General features: G+C 38.2%; 1 protein-coding gene across 2 annotated transcripts in view; it reads right to left on the reverse strand.

Moving 5' to 3' along the window:
- CHD6 (chromodomain helicase DNA binding protein 6) overlaps positions 1–16,177 on the reverse strand; it is a 159,381-nt gene that overhangs the window by 109,233 nt on the left and 33,971 nt on the right. For both annotated transcript variants that reach the window (XM_015237811.3, XM_072944227.1), the window contains exon 2: positions 1,981–2,037. In XM_015237811.3, coding sequence (XP_015093297.2) covers positions 1,981–2,013 — 33 coding nt within the window. In that variant the 5' untranslated portion in view covers positions 2,014–2,037. The remainder of the gene's footprint in view (positions 1–1,980; positions 2,038–16,177) is intronic.

Raw genomic sequence — 16,177 nt, forward strand, 5'->3', positions numbered from 1 at the left:
AGTGATCTCAATGACTTTTCAGTTTTACCCAGAAGGATCCCAAGATGAGGATTAATGAACATCAAATGTAGACGTGGCAGCTACCAGAAGACCTACAACCAACAACCTAAGAACACATTTTAATAGCAGTGGGCACTATATTTCCTTTTTCCTCACAAAGTGAGAACTTTTGATACTTGGTCACTGAGTATTATGTAATTTCCCCAAACTTGCAAAATTTATCCAAAACCAGATCAGTAGTAAAGGGATGGGCTGAGGAACCAGTGAGTTAATAAGACAACTATAAACCATGTCAAAAGTGAAAAGAAGCTCACTGATGTTACTTCTGCTTTTTTCCATAATACTCAGAACACTAGCTTTGGGCTAGTTTTCCCAAGAGTGAATCAAAGTTAGACAGAGGAAGGCAATTTTCCATAGTCACTTGGACACTTGTCAAATGCCACAGATCCCAGACCTTTCATTGCCACTTTAATGTTGCCCCAAAGGCCTTGTCATCAGAGCTTCCCCAAATCCTTTGGTCAGGACAGCAGATGAGGCAATTCTATTTACTGTTCGAAAGTACTCATCTTGTGAATATAACAAAACAGAAACAGACTCACAGATATAGAGAACAAATTAGTGGTTACTGGGGGGAGAGGGAAGCAAGGAGGGGCAATATAGGGTAGGGGCTTCCGAGATACAAACTACTATGTATAAAATTAATCTATTACAAGGATATATTGAACATCACAGGGTATACTGCCAATAATTTATAATAATTATAAATGGAGTATAATCTATAAAATTTTGAATCACTGTTATACACCCAAAACTAATATAATACTGTAAATTAACTGTATCTCAATAAAAAAATTTTTTTAAGGTTAAAAAAGAGTAGTAGGGTAGGGAGGGCTATAGCACAGTGGTAGAGCGGTATGCTTGGCATGCACAAGGTTTTGGGTTCAATTCCTAGTACCTCCATTAAAAAAAAAATCCTCATCTTTATTTCAATGTTTTCTACATATAAACAGACTCAAAGCCACTTCATTCATAGAATTTAAAATTTAGCAGCTTACTTATTTTTTTAAAATATCATTTTGTGTCTCAATCAGCTAGTGATATATTGGATGGTATCAATAACATGAGCTGAAAGAACTACCATGTAATATATAACTACTATGTAATATTTTAGTTAAAAGTTCTATTTACTTATAATATTATTTATTTTAATATTGACTTATAAATCTTACAGATTTTGGCAGGATGGGCCACACAGGCCAAATGTTTTTATCAGTTCCCCCTCCCCTTCAGGAAACCAAATGCCATTTAGTTGATGTTCACATCCTTCCAATTAGTTCACTATCTTCTGCAAATGAAAACTTTTACAGATCATGATAAATAAGAATTCTATAAGAGAATGTTTCTAGTTTAATCAAATATCCAAAATGATAACTATGAAAACTATAAAGAAGTGATCACTTCTCTATAAAAAGTTGGAAGGCTGCTCTGGGGAGGAAACATTTCTCTTCCATATAGCCAATTCTGAGTAATATTCTGATTTAGTCTTCATTATTTATTCCTATATGAAGCTGACCTGTGCATAGTAAAAATCCATGTATTAAGTCATTCAGAACAGAGCTCTCAGTTATCACGTGGAGAATGGGAAATCACCAGAGGCTAAGAGCTAAGTCAAAACTGCCAGCATCTCTTCTTGTTAAAAAAGCACCAGCGTACACTACTATATATAAAATAAACAATAAAGACCTACTGTATAGCACAGGGAACTACATTCAATATCTTGTAATAATCTACAATGGAAAAGAATCTGAGAAAGAATATATATATATGTATATATTTATAACTCAATCACTTTGCCGTACACCTAAAACTAACACAACATTGTAAGTCAATTATATTTCAATTAAAAAAATTTTTAAGACCAAAAAAAAAAGCACCAGTGTATGCTGGATGTATTCACGTAAAAGATATGTGATCACTTACCTGCTTCTCTTTCTTCTGTATTTTCATTATCATCTATTGAAGGCAATTATTTTACTTCTGTAAAATATAAAAACGGCAAAGATTATGGTAAAATCCAAAATACAACATTTTAGCTTATCTCAGGGTTAGCCGTGATACGTGAGGAAAACACGGACTAGAGGACTCCTCTACAGCACGTTCATAATCAGTAGTCTTCAAGCCCAACAACTGCCAGAGCCCTAAGCTCTAGCCCTACCTAGTCCTATCCCAGACCCTGACTTATTGCCCCAGAGAGGGTGAAGTCAGAAAGATACTGTCTTTGTAGATAAAACAAGTTATAAAAGATGCTGGCATATTAAATTACAAGGGAAACAAAAAGAAGAAGCAAAAATAATGACATGACTCTGTTGAGAGGAGTGGAGAAGGGATGGAAATCAGTGAAGCCCTCATTTCTTTTGGAAGAAAATCAATAAATAATGCCTACAATTGATAAATCAAGAAATAGAAATACACACAATAAAAAAAGAGAGAGCTAAAAGACTTCTCTTGAAGGAGAGAGGAGTTGGTATGAGACAGGACAGGGCAGTCTTGCATTTCATCATATACTCTCCTACATTACTTGAATGTTTTAAACCATGTGTATTCCAACTATACAAAATAAATCCCAATCCAATCTCTCATGATTTTTAAAATGATTTTATTGTAACCACAACTTAAGCACCATCCCTACCCCAACCAAAACGCCCGTGACGACATTGAATTCTTTCTTGTAAGTGACTTTTCAGCACCTTAGCAACAAGAGCCCAGCAAGTGGCTTTAGAGGTCTAGAAGTGCACTGGGGCATCCCAGGGAGCAATAAGAACCCTGTTCCAGGAAACCCGAAATTTGGGGCTGCCTGAATCGTTACTCTCACCTTCCTCATATACAAAGAATGGAAGAATCACAGAATCTCAGCTTCCAGCTCTAACCTGAATGTTGATACCACCTCATTTTTATTGTTTACTTTGATTTCCTGGACATCCCACAGAGCTACAGAACACCACCCCTCGGGAAACCATCCTGGAAGGGCACAATTATCCTTAGGCTCATAATTATTTCTCATATCCAAATGAAAGTGATGTGTAGGCATTAAGCAGAACTCCAAGATTAAAGTGAGATGGATCTAAGTGGGATCATGGTGTGTCTGATGCAACTGAGAAAAATGAAGGACTTGTGATTCCAATCATCCCTGGGGACACAATTACAGTGTCCATTTGTCAGTTTAAAGTTTGTCAATTTAGGGTTTTTTATTTTCCCCCTCCAAGAGTCATAAGCATCTTCTATTAAAAGGACCATAAAATGCTACTAGGATATTTCTGCTTGCAAAGAGCATAGCATCCAAGGAAGTAAGAAGCTGCAAAGTGGGCTAAGGCAGGGCCTGGACCAAGGGGGAAGGAGAGGAGGGCAGAGAAGTGGCCAAATCAGGAAAACAGAAAGTCAAGTCAGTAAATGGTGCCTCTGAGGATCACTGTGAGGATTAGCATTTGATGGAACCATTATTCACCTCAAGCAAACCATAAACTTCTGAGAAAACACAAGGTACGGGCTTGGATCAGGGCAGTTCAAAGAATTATACCCTCTAATCTTCATTATAGTGACGTCAGTTCCCAGTGAACTATATCAGCATAAGGTTATCGCCTTTATCTCTCAGCTTCAAATTATTAAACCCCAGAAAACCAACATTCTCAACCATCACAAACTGTCACAAATTTTCAATTGAAGAAAGAAGTTTGGAAAATAAATTCCAGCTAATAAAAAGGGATATTGTCAATAACCAGACATGGGTACTCAAAATTCTACCCAAAAAAGTGAAATAAATCATTTACAAAATACCAAGAAAGTCCAATGCCAATAAAATTATTTTAATATAGAAAAAAATAAGTACAGTGCAGTAAAGACATCAAACACCACAATTTCCAATTAAGTACCACAAACTAGCATGCAAATAAGCAGGGCCCTGCCCTGCTTAGGAATGCGGGGGTAGGTCAAACTGATTCTTGCTGGTGGCACTTTTCTTTGTTTCAAGCTTCCCAGAAGCACCCAGGCAACGGGCCACTAGATCTATAAGCTGCTGCAGTCCTTTAGTCTGCAAGTCGTGCATCCCAAGGAAATAAGCCGGTAGGAAACAAAGCTGAGAGGAAGCACAGGGATAAGGGGGGCTACATGTGAAAATGCCTGCCACAGCAGCGTGTCAGCTCTGGAGCCGGCCACGGAGATCACACAGGTCCACTGTTCCTTGGGCCTGTGTCTTCACAGGACATGGTAAGACCAGAGAAGGCAGATGAGCACAAGCTGGGAAGACTGGAAAGAGATGGGGCTGACCCAGTGCGGCTTGAATTTGATTACTCAGTAAAGAGAAGGCTTGGAGGAAAAGAGCTGGGTGAAGGATTCTAAACCAAATCTCACGCTCCCCCACAACTTGTTCACATGCAAGATATTGCCACTGGCACCTTCAGCAATATTCATGCTGCACAGATAACCCCACCCCATCCTCTGAGAGGAGACAATGTGTGTGTGAAATCCAAGTGAGTTTGCGGGATGTTACAGTAGGAATCACTGCTCCAGTTCACTGAAACAGTCTTTGGCCAACCTCATGTTGTTATTGTGAAATCATTTCCAGCACCCCAGTGGTGCCACACACCATCACGCTGCCACCCCACAAGATGAAAGATGTCACAAACAACATCATTGGGTGTTCAATAAGCATTTGTTGACTTTTAATTCTCCAAACAGTACCTAATAGTTAACAAAGCACTCTCTCTTAAGTTACCTGTACTTTTTTACCTGTTTGATGGTACATGTTTAAAAAATACAAAACTACCTACCCTTTTTGTAAGGCTAAATTTTATGTAGCAAGAATGGTTGAAGAAACACACCCTAAAGCAGGCTCTTCTGCCCAAGACTGGAAAAGGCTTTTCACCCTCTGCTGTTGTGTTACTGTCACTCAAGAGTTGTGATTAGATAGATCTTTTTGGTCAATAAAGTACAAATTAAAACAGACCCCCACAATTTAATCAGAAGCATAATACGTATTCTGAAACTCCTAACTGTGGACAAACCAGGAGATTTGTCAACAGAGGAAAAAAGTGTATGAAAAACAGGAAAAGTGTACAGCTTCTGAACTGCATGAAAACTGGGAGGCCTCCGCTCGCCTCACTGCATTTCAGTGCTTACGTCTGAAAGTAGCATTTAATTTACAAGGTTAGCTGCTAATAATATAAAAATCAAACAATGTAAAAATTTCCATTCCTTCTTACACTCACCCACCTAATGATGCTTCTATTAAGAAAAATGGGTGCCAGGTTTCTGTAAGAGCATTTTGAAATGTGTTATTTCTCCCCAGTTCATAAAGTCGGCCCTGGTGCCTGTGCCTCATTCAAGCTCCTCAGTCTTGCGTTATGGATTCTTAAAAATAATAAAACATTGGGTATACACTATTTCACCATTCATTTACAGAAATTATTTAGATTTACTCTACCTGGAGAATTCTGCTACCTGGGGTCTATTTCATTACAAGAGTGTGTGTTTATGAAAACACGGACAAGTGCACACACAGCAGACTGCTACCACGGTCCTTTATACTCACAGGGACAGCAGAGACACAACTGACAGCAGGAAGGATGGGGACCTCTGCTCTCTTAACAGACTCCCGTCCCTTCCACTCTATCAGGCACCCTGGGACAGAGAGTAAGTGGGAAGCAACTTTAAAAATCAAATATACCTCAAAATTTCCACAATGAATATGTTATTTATATCATCTATTTGTGCCCACCCTCAACTCTGAAGCTGGTTCCTAAGAACCACTCTCACAACAGCAGGCACAAATAAGGCAGTCCCACACTGTCGCAGGTGGGACTTGAGACGGGGAATAGGAAGGGGACACGGGGAATAACAGTTCATCTGAGAAAAATGAATCAAGAAGGGAATGAGGAGGTCTGAGGGAATGCCACCTCCCTCAGACCCTCATCCAACCACTTCTTACCAAGACTCTTTACAGACATTCTTGACCACAAAGAGGGTCTGATGGGCAAGATAGCCCTCAAGCTTTTCATCTCCCTACCTTCCCACCCACCCTCCACAAACTAGACAGATTTATCCATGTCTTCTGCTGGGCCGGAAGCAGTCCATAGGAGGGCAACTGCAAGGGTCTGAAGGGCCAAAACGCAGAGAGAAAATCCAGGCTCAAAATGATAAGCCAGCTAAAACCTCTTCCAGACTTTGTTTCCTCAACTATAAAACAGAGTTTTACCTTTTTTTTTTTTAACCTACCACATGAAGAGCTGAGAATCCAGGGTCTGTCACACAGTGACCATGAGCAGCCATTAGTGGTGCCTGTCCTGTGGGACTCCCGCCAGCGGCAGAGAAGGAAGGTGGCCCCTCTCCTAAGGACAATGAACCCCTCCATCAGTAGTTGGGGTCCATCTTCTGCCACATCAGCCTTCGGATCACTTTGCAGTTAGTCTTTCCTTGTTTCATTCAGGTCCCTCCTCAAGGTCACCCTATCAGTATCAGGCTCAGTGCCCGACACTGGGACTCATAAACCATTATCTGTGTACAGAGTGAGTGAATAAATGGGAAAGCTATGTTTACAGAAAAGCCTTTGAGCTCCCGCTTCCTTCATCATAATTGATGGCCTCTACCTTTTTATCCTTTCCTGTTAATTCTGTTCATTTGTCCAATCAAATTTCTCAGCATTCTTTATTCACACTTTTTCAAATACATGTACTTGGCTTAAGAATTCAATGATATAAAGCTTAAAACAAAAAATATTCCCCTCACTCTATCCTCCCCATTCCTGATTCACTCTTCCAAAAGGTAATCCTTTGATCTCTAGCTATTCCTTCTGCTACTTTCCAAAGTATTTCTAAACATCAGTGATACACCACATTAACAAAACGAAGGATAAAAATCTTATGGTGATCTCAACACATGAAAGAAAGCTTTTGGCAAAATTCAACATCCATTCATGATAAAAACTCTTAAAGTAGGCATAGAGGGAACATACCTCAACATAATAAAGGCTAGCTATGACAAACCCACAGCTAACATCACACTCAATAGTGAAAACCTGAAAGCATTTCCTCTAAAATCAGGAACAAGACAAGGGTGTCCACTCTCGCCACTTTTATTCAATATAGTACTCAAGTCCTAGCCACAGCAATCAGACAAGAAAAAGAAATAAAAAGCATCCAAACTGGAAAGAAGTAAAACTGTCACTATTTGCAGATGACATGATACTATATATAGAAAACCCTATAGCCGCTAACAAAAACCCATTAGAACTAGTAAGTAACTTCAGTGAAATTGAAGGATATAAAATTAATATACAGAAATTTGTAGTGTTTCTAAACACTAATAATCTATCAGTAAGAGAAATTAAGAAAACATTTAGAACTGCCAACAAAAAGAGCAAAATACCCAGGAAAAACTTTAATGAAGTAACTGAAACACCTGTACTCTGAAACTATAAGACATTCATGAAAGAAACTGAAAATGACATAAATAAATGGAAAGATATACTGTGCTCACGGGATGGAAGAATTAGTATTGTTGAAATGACTATCCAAAGCAATTTATAGATTCAGTGAAATCCCTATCAAAATACCAATGGTATTTTTCACAGAACTTGAATAAATAATCCTAAAATATGTAGGAAACCACAGAAGACCCTGAATATCCAAAGGTATCTTGAGAAAGAAGAAAGCTGAAGGTATTATGCTCACTAATTTCAAAGCATACACCTGAAACCAACATAATATTGTATGTCAACTATACTTAAATAAATAAATAAGTAAATAAGATTTCTTAAAAAAATGCTAATACTATTAGATTTCCCCTCCCAATTTTAAACAGTATTCTATCAGCTTCTTCCTATAAGAGTTGGCAAATATTTTTATAAAAGGCCAGATAATAAATATTTTAGGCTTTGCAGGCCACATGGTCTCTGTTGCAACTATTCAATTTTGCCACTGCAGCATGAAAAAGCCATGGACAATATGCAAATGAATGGGTCTGACTGTGTTCCAATGAAACTATTTACAAAAGCAGGTAGCCCCCTGGCTATGGAAAATAAAGCGTTATCTTCCCAATATAGTTATTATTACAATTATTTTAAAATCTATATTCAATTCACAGCTAAGCCATGAACTATACTGTGCTAAAATTGCCCTTTTTGTGTAATTTTCCCCTTAAAGATAGTAAGTACCTTTAAATTTAAAATTTTGCTTTGTTTTTTTTATGAATCACTAACGTTATCTAAAAATGCTCCCCTTAAGCCTTAAAATTAAAACTCCTCTCAATCTAAGTTCATTTTTCCCCCTTGTACCACTGTATCTGGAAGCTTACAATTCTGTCAACCTGCTTCAAAGCCACCTTTCTAGGACTTCTCATTCATCACTCTCCTGGGGATTCACTCTCTTTGTCCCTCTCAAAAGTGGTCTCCCATGTTTCTTTCTTCTCTCTGAGGGTTTACTCTCTCACTTTGGTGAATCACAATGTCCACTAACTCTGGAAAATATATGAATGAGAGGTACATTTCTGAGAACTTCATGTCTGAATATGTTTCTATTCTGCCTTGATGGCTTGGTGGGTAGACGGATTTCTCCTCAGAATTTTGAGAGCACTACACCACTGTCCTATTCCTTCTACTACCTGATAAGGCATCTGAACCACGGTGATCCCTAGTCACTTCTCTGTAACCTCTTCCTTCTCAGAAAGCTGTTCGTCCCAAGCCACATCACTGTGAAAAGATGTGCCTTGGGGTTATTTTCATCCATAAGGTTGGGCACCTGGTGAATTCTTTCACAATCTAGAAACTCTTGTCTCAGTTCTGAGAAATCCTCTTATATTATTTCCTCATAATTTCCTCCCTATTGTTTTCTTTTAATGGAACTCTTATTATTGTATTTGAATGATAGACCTCTGGGCTCTAATTTTCTCATTAAAAATTTCTTTCTCTTTCTTCATGTTCTGCTTTCTGGGAGGTTTCCTTAATTTTATCTTTCAACCCTTCTTTTTTTAAATGGCTAACATGTTTACCATTCGATAATTCTCTCTTTTTTGTACTCTGATGTTTTATTTTTATAATCTCCTAAGCTCGTGCCAAGTAATCAACAATGGAAGGGCATTCAAAAGACAAATGGTGACTCTTCCCTTTCAAAGAAGACACTATGATCTAGTGGAAACATTTCTACACAACCAGAATATTCAAACTGGCATGAGAAAATGCCTCTGTAACAATTTTAAGAATTTCTTTTATTTTCAAGGCTTGAATGAGAAGTTTTACTTTCCATCAAAGATGGCACAGCACCAAAAGTGAGGGTTTTGATTCATATATATGAATTTTTTTTGATGCCTGAAAGGTTTTTTTGGAACACAGAGAATTCGTAAATTATATCTACTTCTGTGACATACCTTCTATGTATAGTTTAGGCTAGAGCAAACCTGTATCAGATGATCTTTGATGCTCTCTCTGCAACAGGCTAGAGATAACTTAATCTCATGTCTACATGTCAAAAGCATTCATATTATTCAAGATTAAAAGAGGGCCATGAGGACACGGATCATATCTATTTTGACTACTACTGTATATCTAATTCCTAGCACAGTATTTGGTGACTGAATAAATATATTAATATTACATATGGATTTATTAATGGTGGGTCAAAAGAGAAAGATCATACTGGTATAAAGGAAATATACCACACAGACTAAAACCCCTTTTCTCCAAAAATGTAGATGCTTAACTTGAAATATCTGTCAAACATTACTAGGAAGAAGGCACTAGTACCTTTACAAGCTACCAAACTGTGACAGCTGTTTGTTTTGCTGGCTTGAAAGTACAATCACCACCTCTCACGTAAACTTAAGATGCTTTGCTCCTCAAAAGAAGTGTTTTAAACATTCGATGTACTATAATAAAGGCTTTGTTACCCTGTTCATGTATAATGCAAGCCAAAAAGTAAATCAAGACTAGTGACATTAATCCTTGTATGTGAGAGAAGGCATAATCAGCAGTAAGAGCAATAATAACCTTCTAGAAAACTCTTGCTACTAGACTGAGAGTAACAGAAATGTCCATTTTCAGAGGCTTCCTATTGGTCAACTGCAAAATAATAAGGCTTTTACTAACTGAATGAATCTCCTCTGGCTACTTAAACTCATTACTATTGACTTCAACCAATGTCTAGCATTGCCATAATTACTTACTATACTCTGTTGCACTTGGATGGTATAAACTAAGGAAGCCCACTAGAAACATTACAACAGTGCTGCAGTCACAGAATCAGAACTGAAAGGGACCTTCGAATCACACAGCCAAGCACTTTGATCTTAATGATGAATGAAACACATCTGCATAATACATGAGAAAATCAACTCCCAATCCCAGTTCATCTCTTCAATCAGAGAAAATCATTTCAACTCCTCATCCGACGATAAAAATCAACTTCCTTGATAAGAATCATTATTAAGGGTAGGAATAGAAGCAAGTGCTCAGGCATTACCAGACCTATCAAATAACACATCATAAAGTAAAACCTGATTGTACTTTTTTTCTGTCACTAGACCCTACACTGTAATGTCAACTAACCCAGATCAGGAATGATCGCATCTGTGAACACAGGACTGAAGAAACCAATCTCCTGACAGCCAAGCCCACTTAAAGTTCAGAGCCCTGAAAATTCAGGCTATAACTTTATGTGGGAAGACGGAAGGTTTTACAAATGACATTCCATATTCAATCTCAAGAGACCTCACCAGTAACACAAGACCTTTTTGATTTGTTACACTTTAATGCCTTTTGTGTGGGAAGAGTAATACCTGTAGACCTGAGTGAAGATACCCAGGTTCTGAACACAAGGGTAATATGATCTGTACAATTTATTCAATCTCCCTGGGCCTCAGTTTCTCATTTGTAGAATAGGGACCAAAACTATCTTTTGGGAGAGGAGACGGATGAGTTCTATTTTGGACAGGCTAAGTTTGAAGGAACAGTAAAAAAGAAGCTTAGTGAAGGATGGAATATAAAGCTCAGGCAATGCAATCCTTTTATCTTAAGATAATGAGACTAAGGGACGAAGGCTCACAATTATGCGCAAGTACAAGAATTAGATTTCTTGGGTTCCAGTTTATCCCTCTCAGCACTACATCAAGCTGACTTATAAGCAAATGAAAATAGGGTGAGAGGTCAGGATAGGAGATGTTCTATTTGGGGCACTCAGAGAGTGGGTAGAGATTACAAAGATATTCTATAGATAAATTACTACATTCTAGAAAAAAAGAAAGAAAGAAAGCTGTAGCAGAGGATGGTTTTGATCCATCCTTAGGGTGAACAGGAAGCAATTAAAACAGCCTGATAAACTATCATTCAAGAGGACCTTTTAGGCACATTTAAGACAAAAAGGATGAACCCTTAAGATAACGTTACACACAAGGGAACAAAATTTTTCACACAAATAATTCATATGATAAACATAGATAAAATCTTTAGGGCTATAACTGCCAAGTAATTCTGTTTAAATTCTTTATCTACTTTCATAAAGCCTTCCATTTGAATTCTAAATTGTTAAACAAAATTGTTTTGAAGCAATTTACAGTAAGGAAATAAAATATATCTGATGGCTATCCAAGACAGCAGGAAACAAAGTAAACACATTAACAAAATCATAACACAGACAATACTCAGCAGAGTTTTTACTCTAGGATAAATAATAAAAGATCAAACATTTACTCAGCACTTTTTATTCTACAGGAAACAGAAGAACCAGCCCAAGTGTAAACCAATCTACAGTCTGAAAACATCTTATCAAATACATGTGTGGAATTCCTAGTATAAAAAGATGGGCTTTCCCCCTACTTCTACAAGTCTACTGTGTTAAAGTAAAATAAAACCCCAAGATTTTTCCAAAGTGTTTTTTTCCTATTGTTTAAAAACAATACAAATAATGGATTTTGAATCTGACATAAATTTCATTCTATTCAAGTTTTAAGGTGAAATCCTGATACTTAACGTTCACATCTTACATTAAATCGCCTGCCACAAACCCAGGAGGATGCTGCACCCTGATGAATTCCACCGTCATTTCATGTTTCCAAAGCCATTCAACTCTGGGGCCTCCTGCACTTTCCTTAGGGTCTTAAGAATTTTTGTTTAACAGAATCTGAGAAGGATTTTTTAAGCTCTGGATTTTTAACAGATTAAACAGTTCTTAATCCTTCCCCACCCTCGAGTCCCCCCGTTCCCTGAAATGAAGAGAGTGCTGTAATAAACATGGAACCAGTCTGTAGGGGAATCCCTAGAACAAGACACTGCATGATGTGACTGATACAGGTAAAAAGCTCTTGCAAAAGCAAGCACAGACAAGCACTGGCTGAATGGTGAGGCGGGTGGCTGGCAACAGGAGACTCCTGCCAATAAAATGCCCTGGTTCTCCAAATCCTGTTGTGCTACACTGAGAGCAGAAACTGCAAGTAATAAGCAGAATACTCAAGAGGCCATCTTAAACAAATTTAAGCCAACTGACTAAAATCTGTTAACACCATCTATATTACATGTGGTCCATCTAATTTGCCAAAATCTGTTTTAAAGTAATATATTAGCAAACAACACATACTGACTTCTAACACCTAAATAACCCCATAACTAGAAGTAAAACTGAGAAAGTTTTCAGATTGCCATGTGGTGCTATTTAAGGAGGACTGGTCTGGGAGATGGTGGAATTCATGTCCAGAACGAGCAAGAGAACCACAGAGAAGGGCTTGCTAGTTTATTTGGTAAATAGTATCAATTCCCTGATCAAAATACAACCATTTTGAAATATAAACTGAACTTCTTAATACCCATAATCTCCCGCTCATACTACATTATTTTCATAGTACCCATTCCGATGCTCCCTTCCATCAGGTGCATAAGCACTGAGAACCAGACGTAGTGATGGGATTTAAGATTGTTCTAGATACAGGTGAACAGTTTTGGAGGACAGCAAATTTCCAAACTGCTGCTCTGGAGTACACGTGTGGAATGAGATGCATACTTTTAATCACAGGCACCCTTTTCTTATGATGCCAAATTTGCAAATAAAGCCCTTTACGGGTGGCATAGTATAAGCTCAGGCTAGAAATAAAGAGAAATAAATAAAAAGCAGGGAACTCTCTCATTAGCCTGGATATGAAATACGAATGTCAGTTCTTAAAGGCTCAACAGAATTCTAAAGGAGTCAGTGACAAAGCTTCGTGTCACAGACAAGAATAAAGGCAGCCCTCTAACAGAGGAATAAAATAACAACTCTCTAGAGGTCCAAGGGACTGCATCAGATTCACCTCCAGGTCCCCGATGCCTAGGACAGGGCCTGCAATACAGTCAAAACCCACACATTGGTTGCATGAATCCACGGACTGAATTCATAAATGAAAGGCTCACAGGCCAGTTAAAAACCCACACATTGGTTGCATGAATCCACGGATTGAATTCATAAATGAAAGGCTCACAGGCCAGTTTCACCACTCACACGATTTTCTTCCTTCTACCCTCTGACTTAAGGGTCAAAAAATATAAGGGCAAAACTTTTGCAAGGGAATCACTCTAGGTTTTCAGCCTCTGTGTTATACGTTTCTGGTAACTCTCAGTCAAAGTCTCAAGATGTAAGAGGGCAACCAGCGATTCAAAGCACAAAAACAACAATATCCTATTTATGTGGAGATACCAAGCTCTGTACACAGAAGTAGGTAATTCCAAATCTATTACTTTATTCACTTTAATTCGATTTAGCAAAGACTGGGCTTTAAACAGCTGACTCTACTTTAAAACTCACCCTAAATTCTATCCACAGTGTAATGCCAGAGTTTCTTAGCAATCTTTGTTTTCTGGGAATTTGACTCCTATCTAGATTTCATATCCATCTCCTGTACCCAGGTTCAGCTCTCAACGTGGTGAATTCTTTAAGATTTTGCACCCAGAGTTACCTACTCCTGAACAAACCACAGGACTATAACCTATCACCACCAATTCCTGAACCAAACATCTGTGGTTCCCACTGCCATTAACCCTTAGATGGGAGATACCATTGTGAGCTCCGAAATTTCTCAGGCAAGCAAAAGAGGATCTGGTGGTTTGTCTGTTTCAAGAAGAAGGGTATACGATGACAAAGATAAAAGTAACAATAATGATTACAGAGGAGCGCAGTGATATTTTATTTAGACTAAGAACAAAGAAGTAGCCGAAAAGCCATACAAAAACTGAGAAGCTGCTGTTCAAAGAGCTGGTAAGAAGAACATCACCAACATAAGTGTACGCTGCTCTACACAAGGCCTCAGTATCAACAGTTTGATCCCAAATGGACAAAAAAAGATAGTCTGGCAATTAATATTTTCTGCTGAATGAATTAGATACCTGTTTTTTGACATTAAGTTGAACAGCCCTCAAACAGTTCTTAAAAATAAAAAAAACGTTGAGATATCCTGGATTATTTTGTATTTCCCCTATTCTGGACTGGATCTTGTTTTTTAAGTTTTTACTTTTGGAATCAGACCGTACCACACTTTAACTTTTACTGAAGTATAAAATGCATTGTTAAAAGTATGGCTTTCCACATACTGAACACACCCACATTAACAGCACCCACATCCAGAAACAGAACTCTGTCAGCACTAGGAAAGCCCTATCAATGCTCCTTTCTGGTCACTACTACTTTCCTCCAAGGGTAACCACTAGCCTAACTTCTAACGGTATAAATTAGTTTTCTTTCTTTCTGTATCTTATAAAAGTGGAATTCTGTAAGTATGTACTCTTGTGTCTGGCTTCAGTGCCAGTTATTAATTTATTGCCTCGGCTCCAAATTCACCCCTCAGTACCTGCTCTGTGATAACGCACTGGAGCATTTCTCCTTTACAGAGAGTATGATGTTAAGCTTGGTCAGGAGAGGGCACCGGAGGGGCATCGCAGGAGGAAGGGAGCTTGTCTTGCAGGTTCAAGAATGCAGTGCTTTTGCCCAGTGACAGTATGCAGGGACATCTGGTGGTGCTCGGCCCCAGTCGCATCCCCAGAGTAGATTAGACTGCTTTCTCAAACTCAAAGATGATCTGGAAGCTTTAATTTGCCAGCATAAGTCCTACCTATACTTGAGGATAATGAAATCATCCCATAGTTTTTTCCTTCTCTAGGATAAATATTCCCATCTATTTAATATTATTATTATTTAATTCCCCACATATTTTCAGCTCTCTCCTGAACCTTCTATGTTGTCTCCTCCTTAATTTGAAAAGTTAAAAGCTGAACTAAGATACTTAATCTAGTTAAAGTAGTATTGACTTTTATAAATATCCATTTGAAATCATATCAAATCTATGGTGAAATGCTGAAGGCACTCTTATTAAGAAGTCTGGAAAAAGACAAGGACATCATCCATCAAGCATTGCTCTGGACAGTCTAGAGAATATAAGGACAAAGTATGAGATGTATAAACTAGAAAGAGGTACAAAATTATTATTTATATACAACGTGACTGCTCCTCTTGTAAACCCATAAGCAACAACCTGAAAACTATGAGAACCAAGAAAGAATTTATAATATGGTCAGTAAAAATAGGTATTTGTACAAACATCACTAACTTTGTAGAAAGAAACCTCAAGTTTTCCTCCTCATGCAGTTGCTGCTGTTCACGACATGCATACCAAGCAAAGTAATTCCACTGCTCCAGCTGTGGCACCAAGGAACTGGTGTCAAGACAGAGGCCCCCTTACATAGGCCAGACATGAGAGGCAAACCTCCCCTAGCAGAGTTTGGCACCATACTGGAACCGACTCAATCAGTCAAAAGCCCACCCAGTAGCAACTACATGTAGCTCGTCTTTATTCATTCAGTTCTAGCCAGAATTGTGTTAGTATGTGCCCAACTTTAATACTCATATCGAATTTCTATTACACCAAATCCAACCATTTCTCCTATTCCTCTCGTTTTCTGGTTTAGCATAGCTCTAAAGAGCTGGCCACCTTACTCCAGCAACCAGCAAGAGTATATACGCAGGACAGTCACCAATAAAACTAAAGAACCAGCTCTGTTTCTTCAACTATAATATGAGGGTATTTGACCTCAGACATAAAAAACCCTTTCCTATGGATTCTGTGCCGTAAAATCCTGTCATTCTATGAATAACAACTACCAACCAAGAGAAGAAAAAACTGT

This window comes from Vicugna pacos, chromosome 19, assembly GCF_048564905.1.
Source record: "Vicugna pacos chromosome 19, VicPac4, whole genome shotgun sequence".
Classification (NCBI taxonomy): Eukaryota; Metazoa; Chordata; class Mammalia; order Artiodactyla; family Camelidae; genus Vicugna; species Vicugna pacos.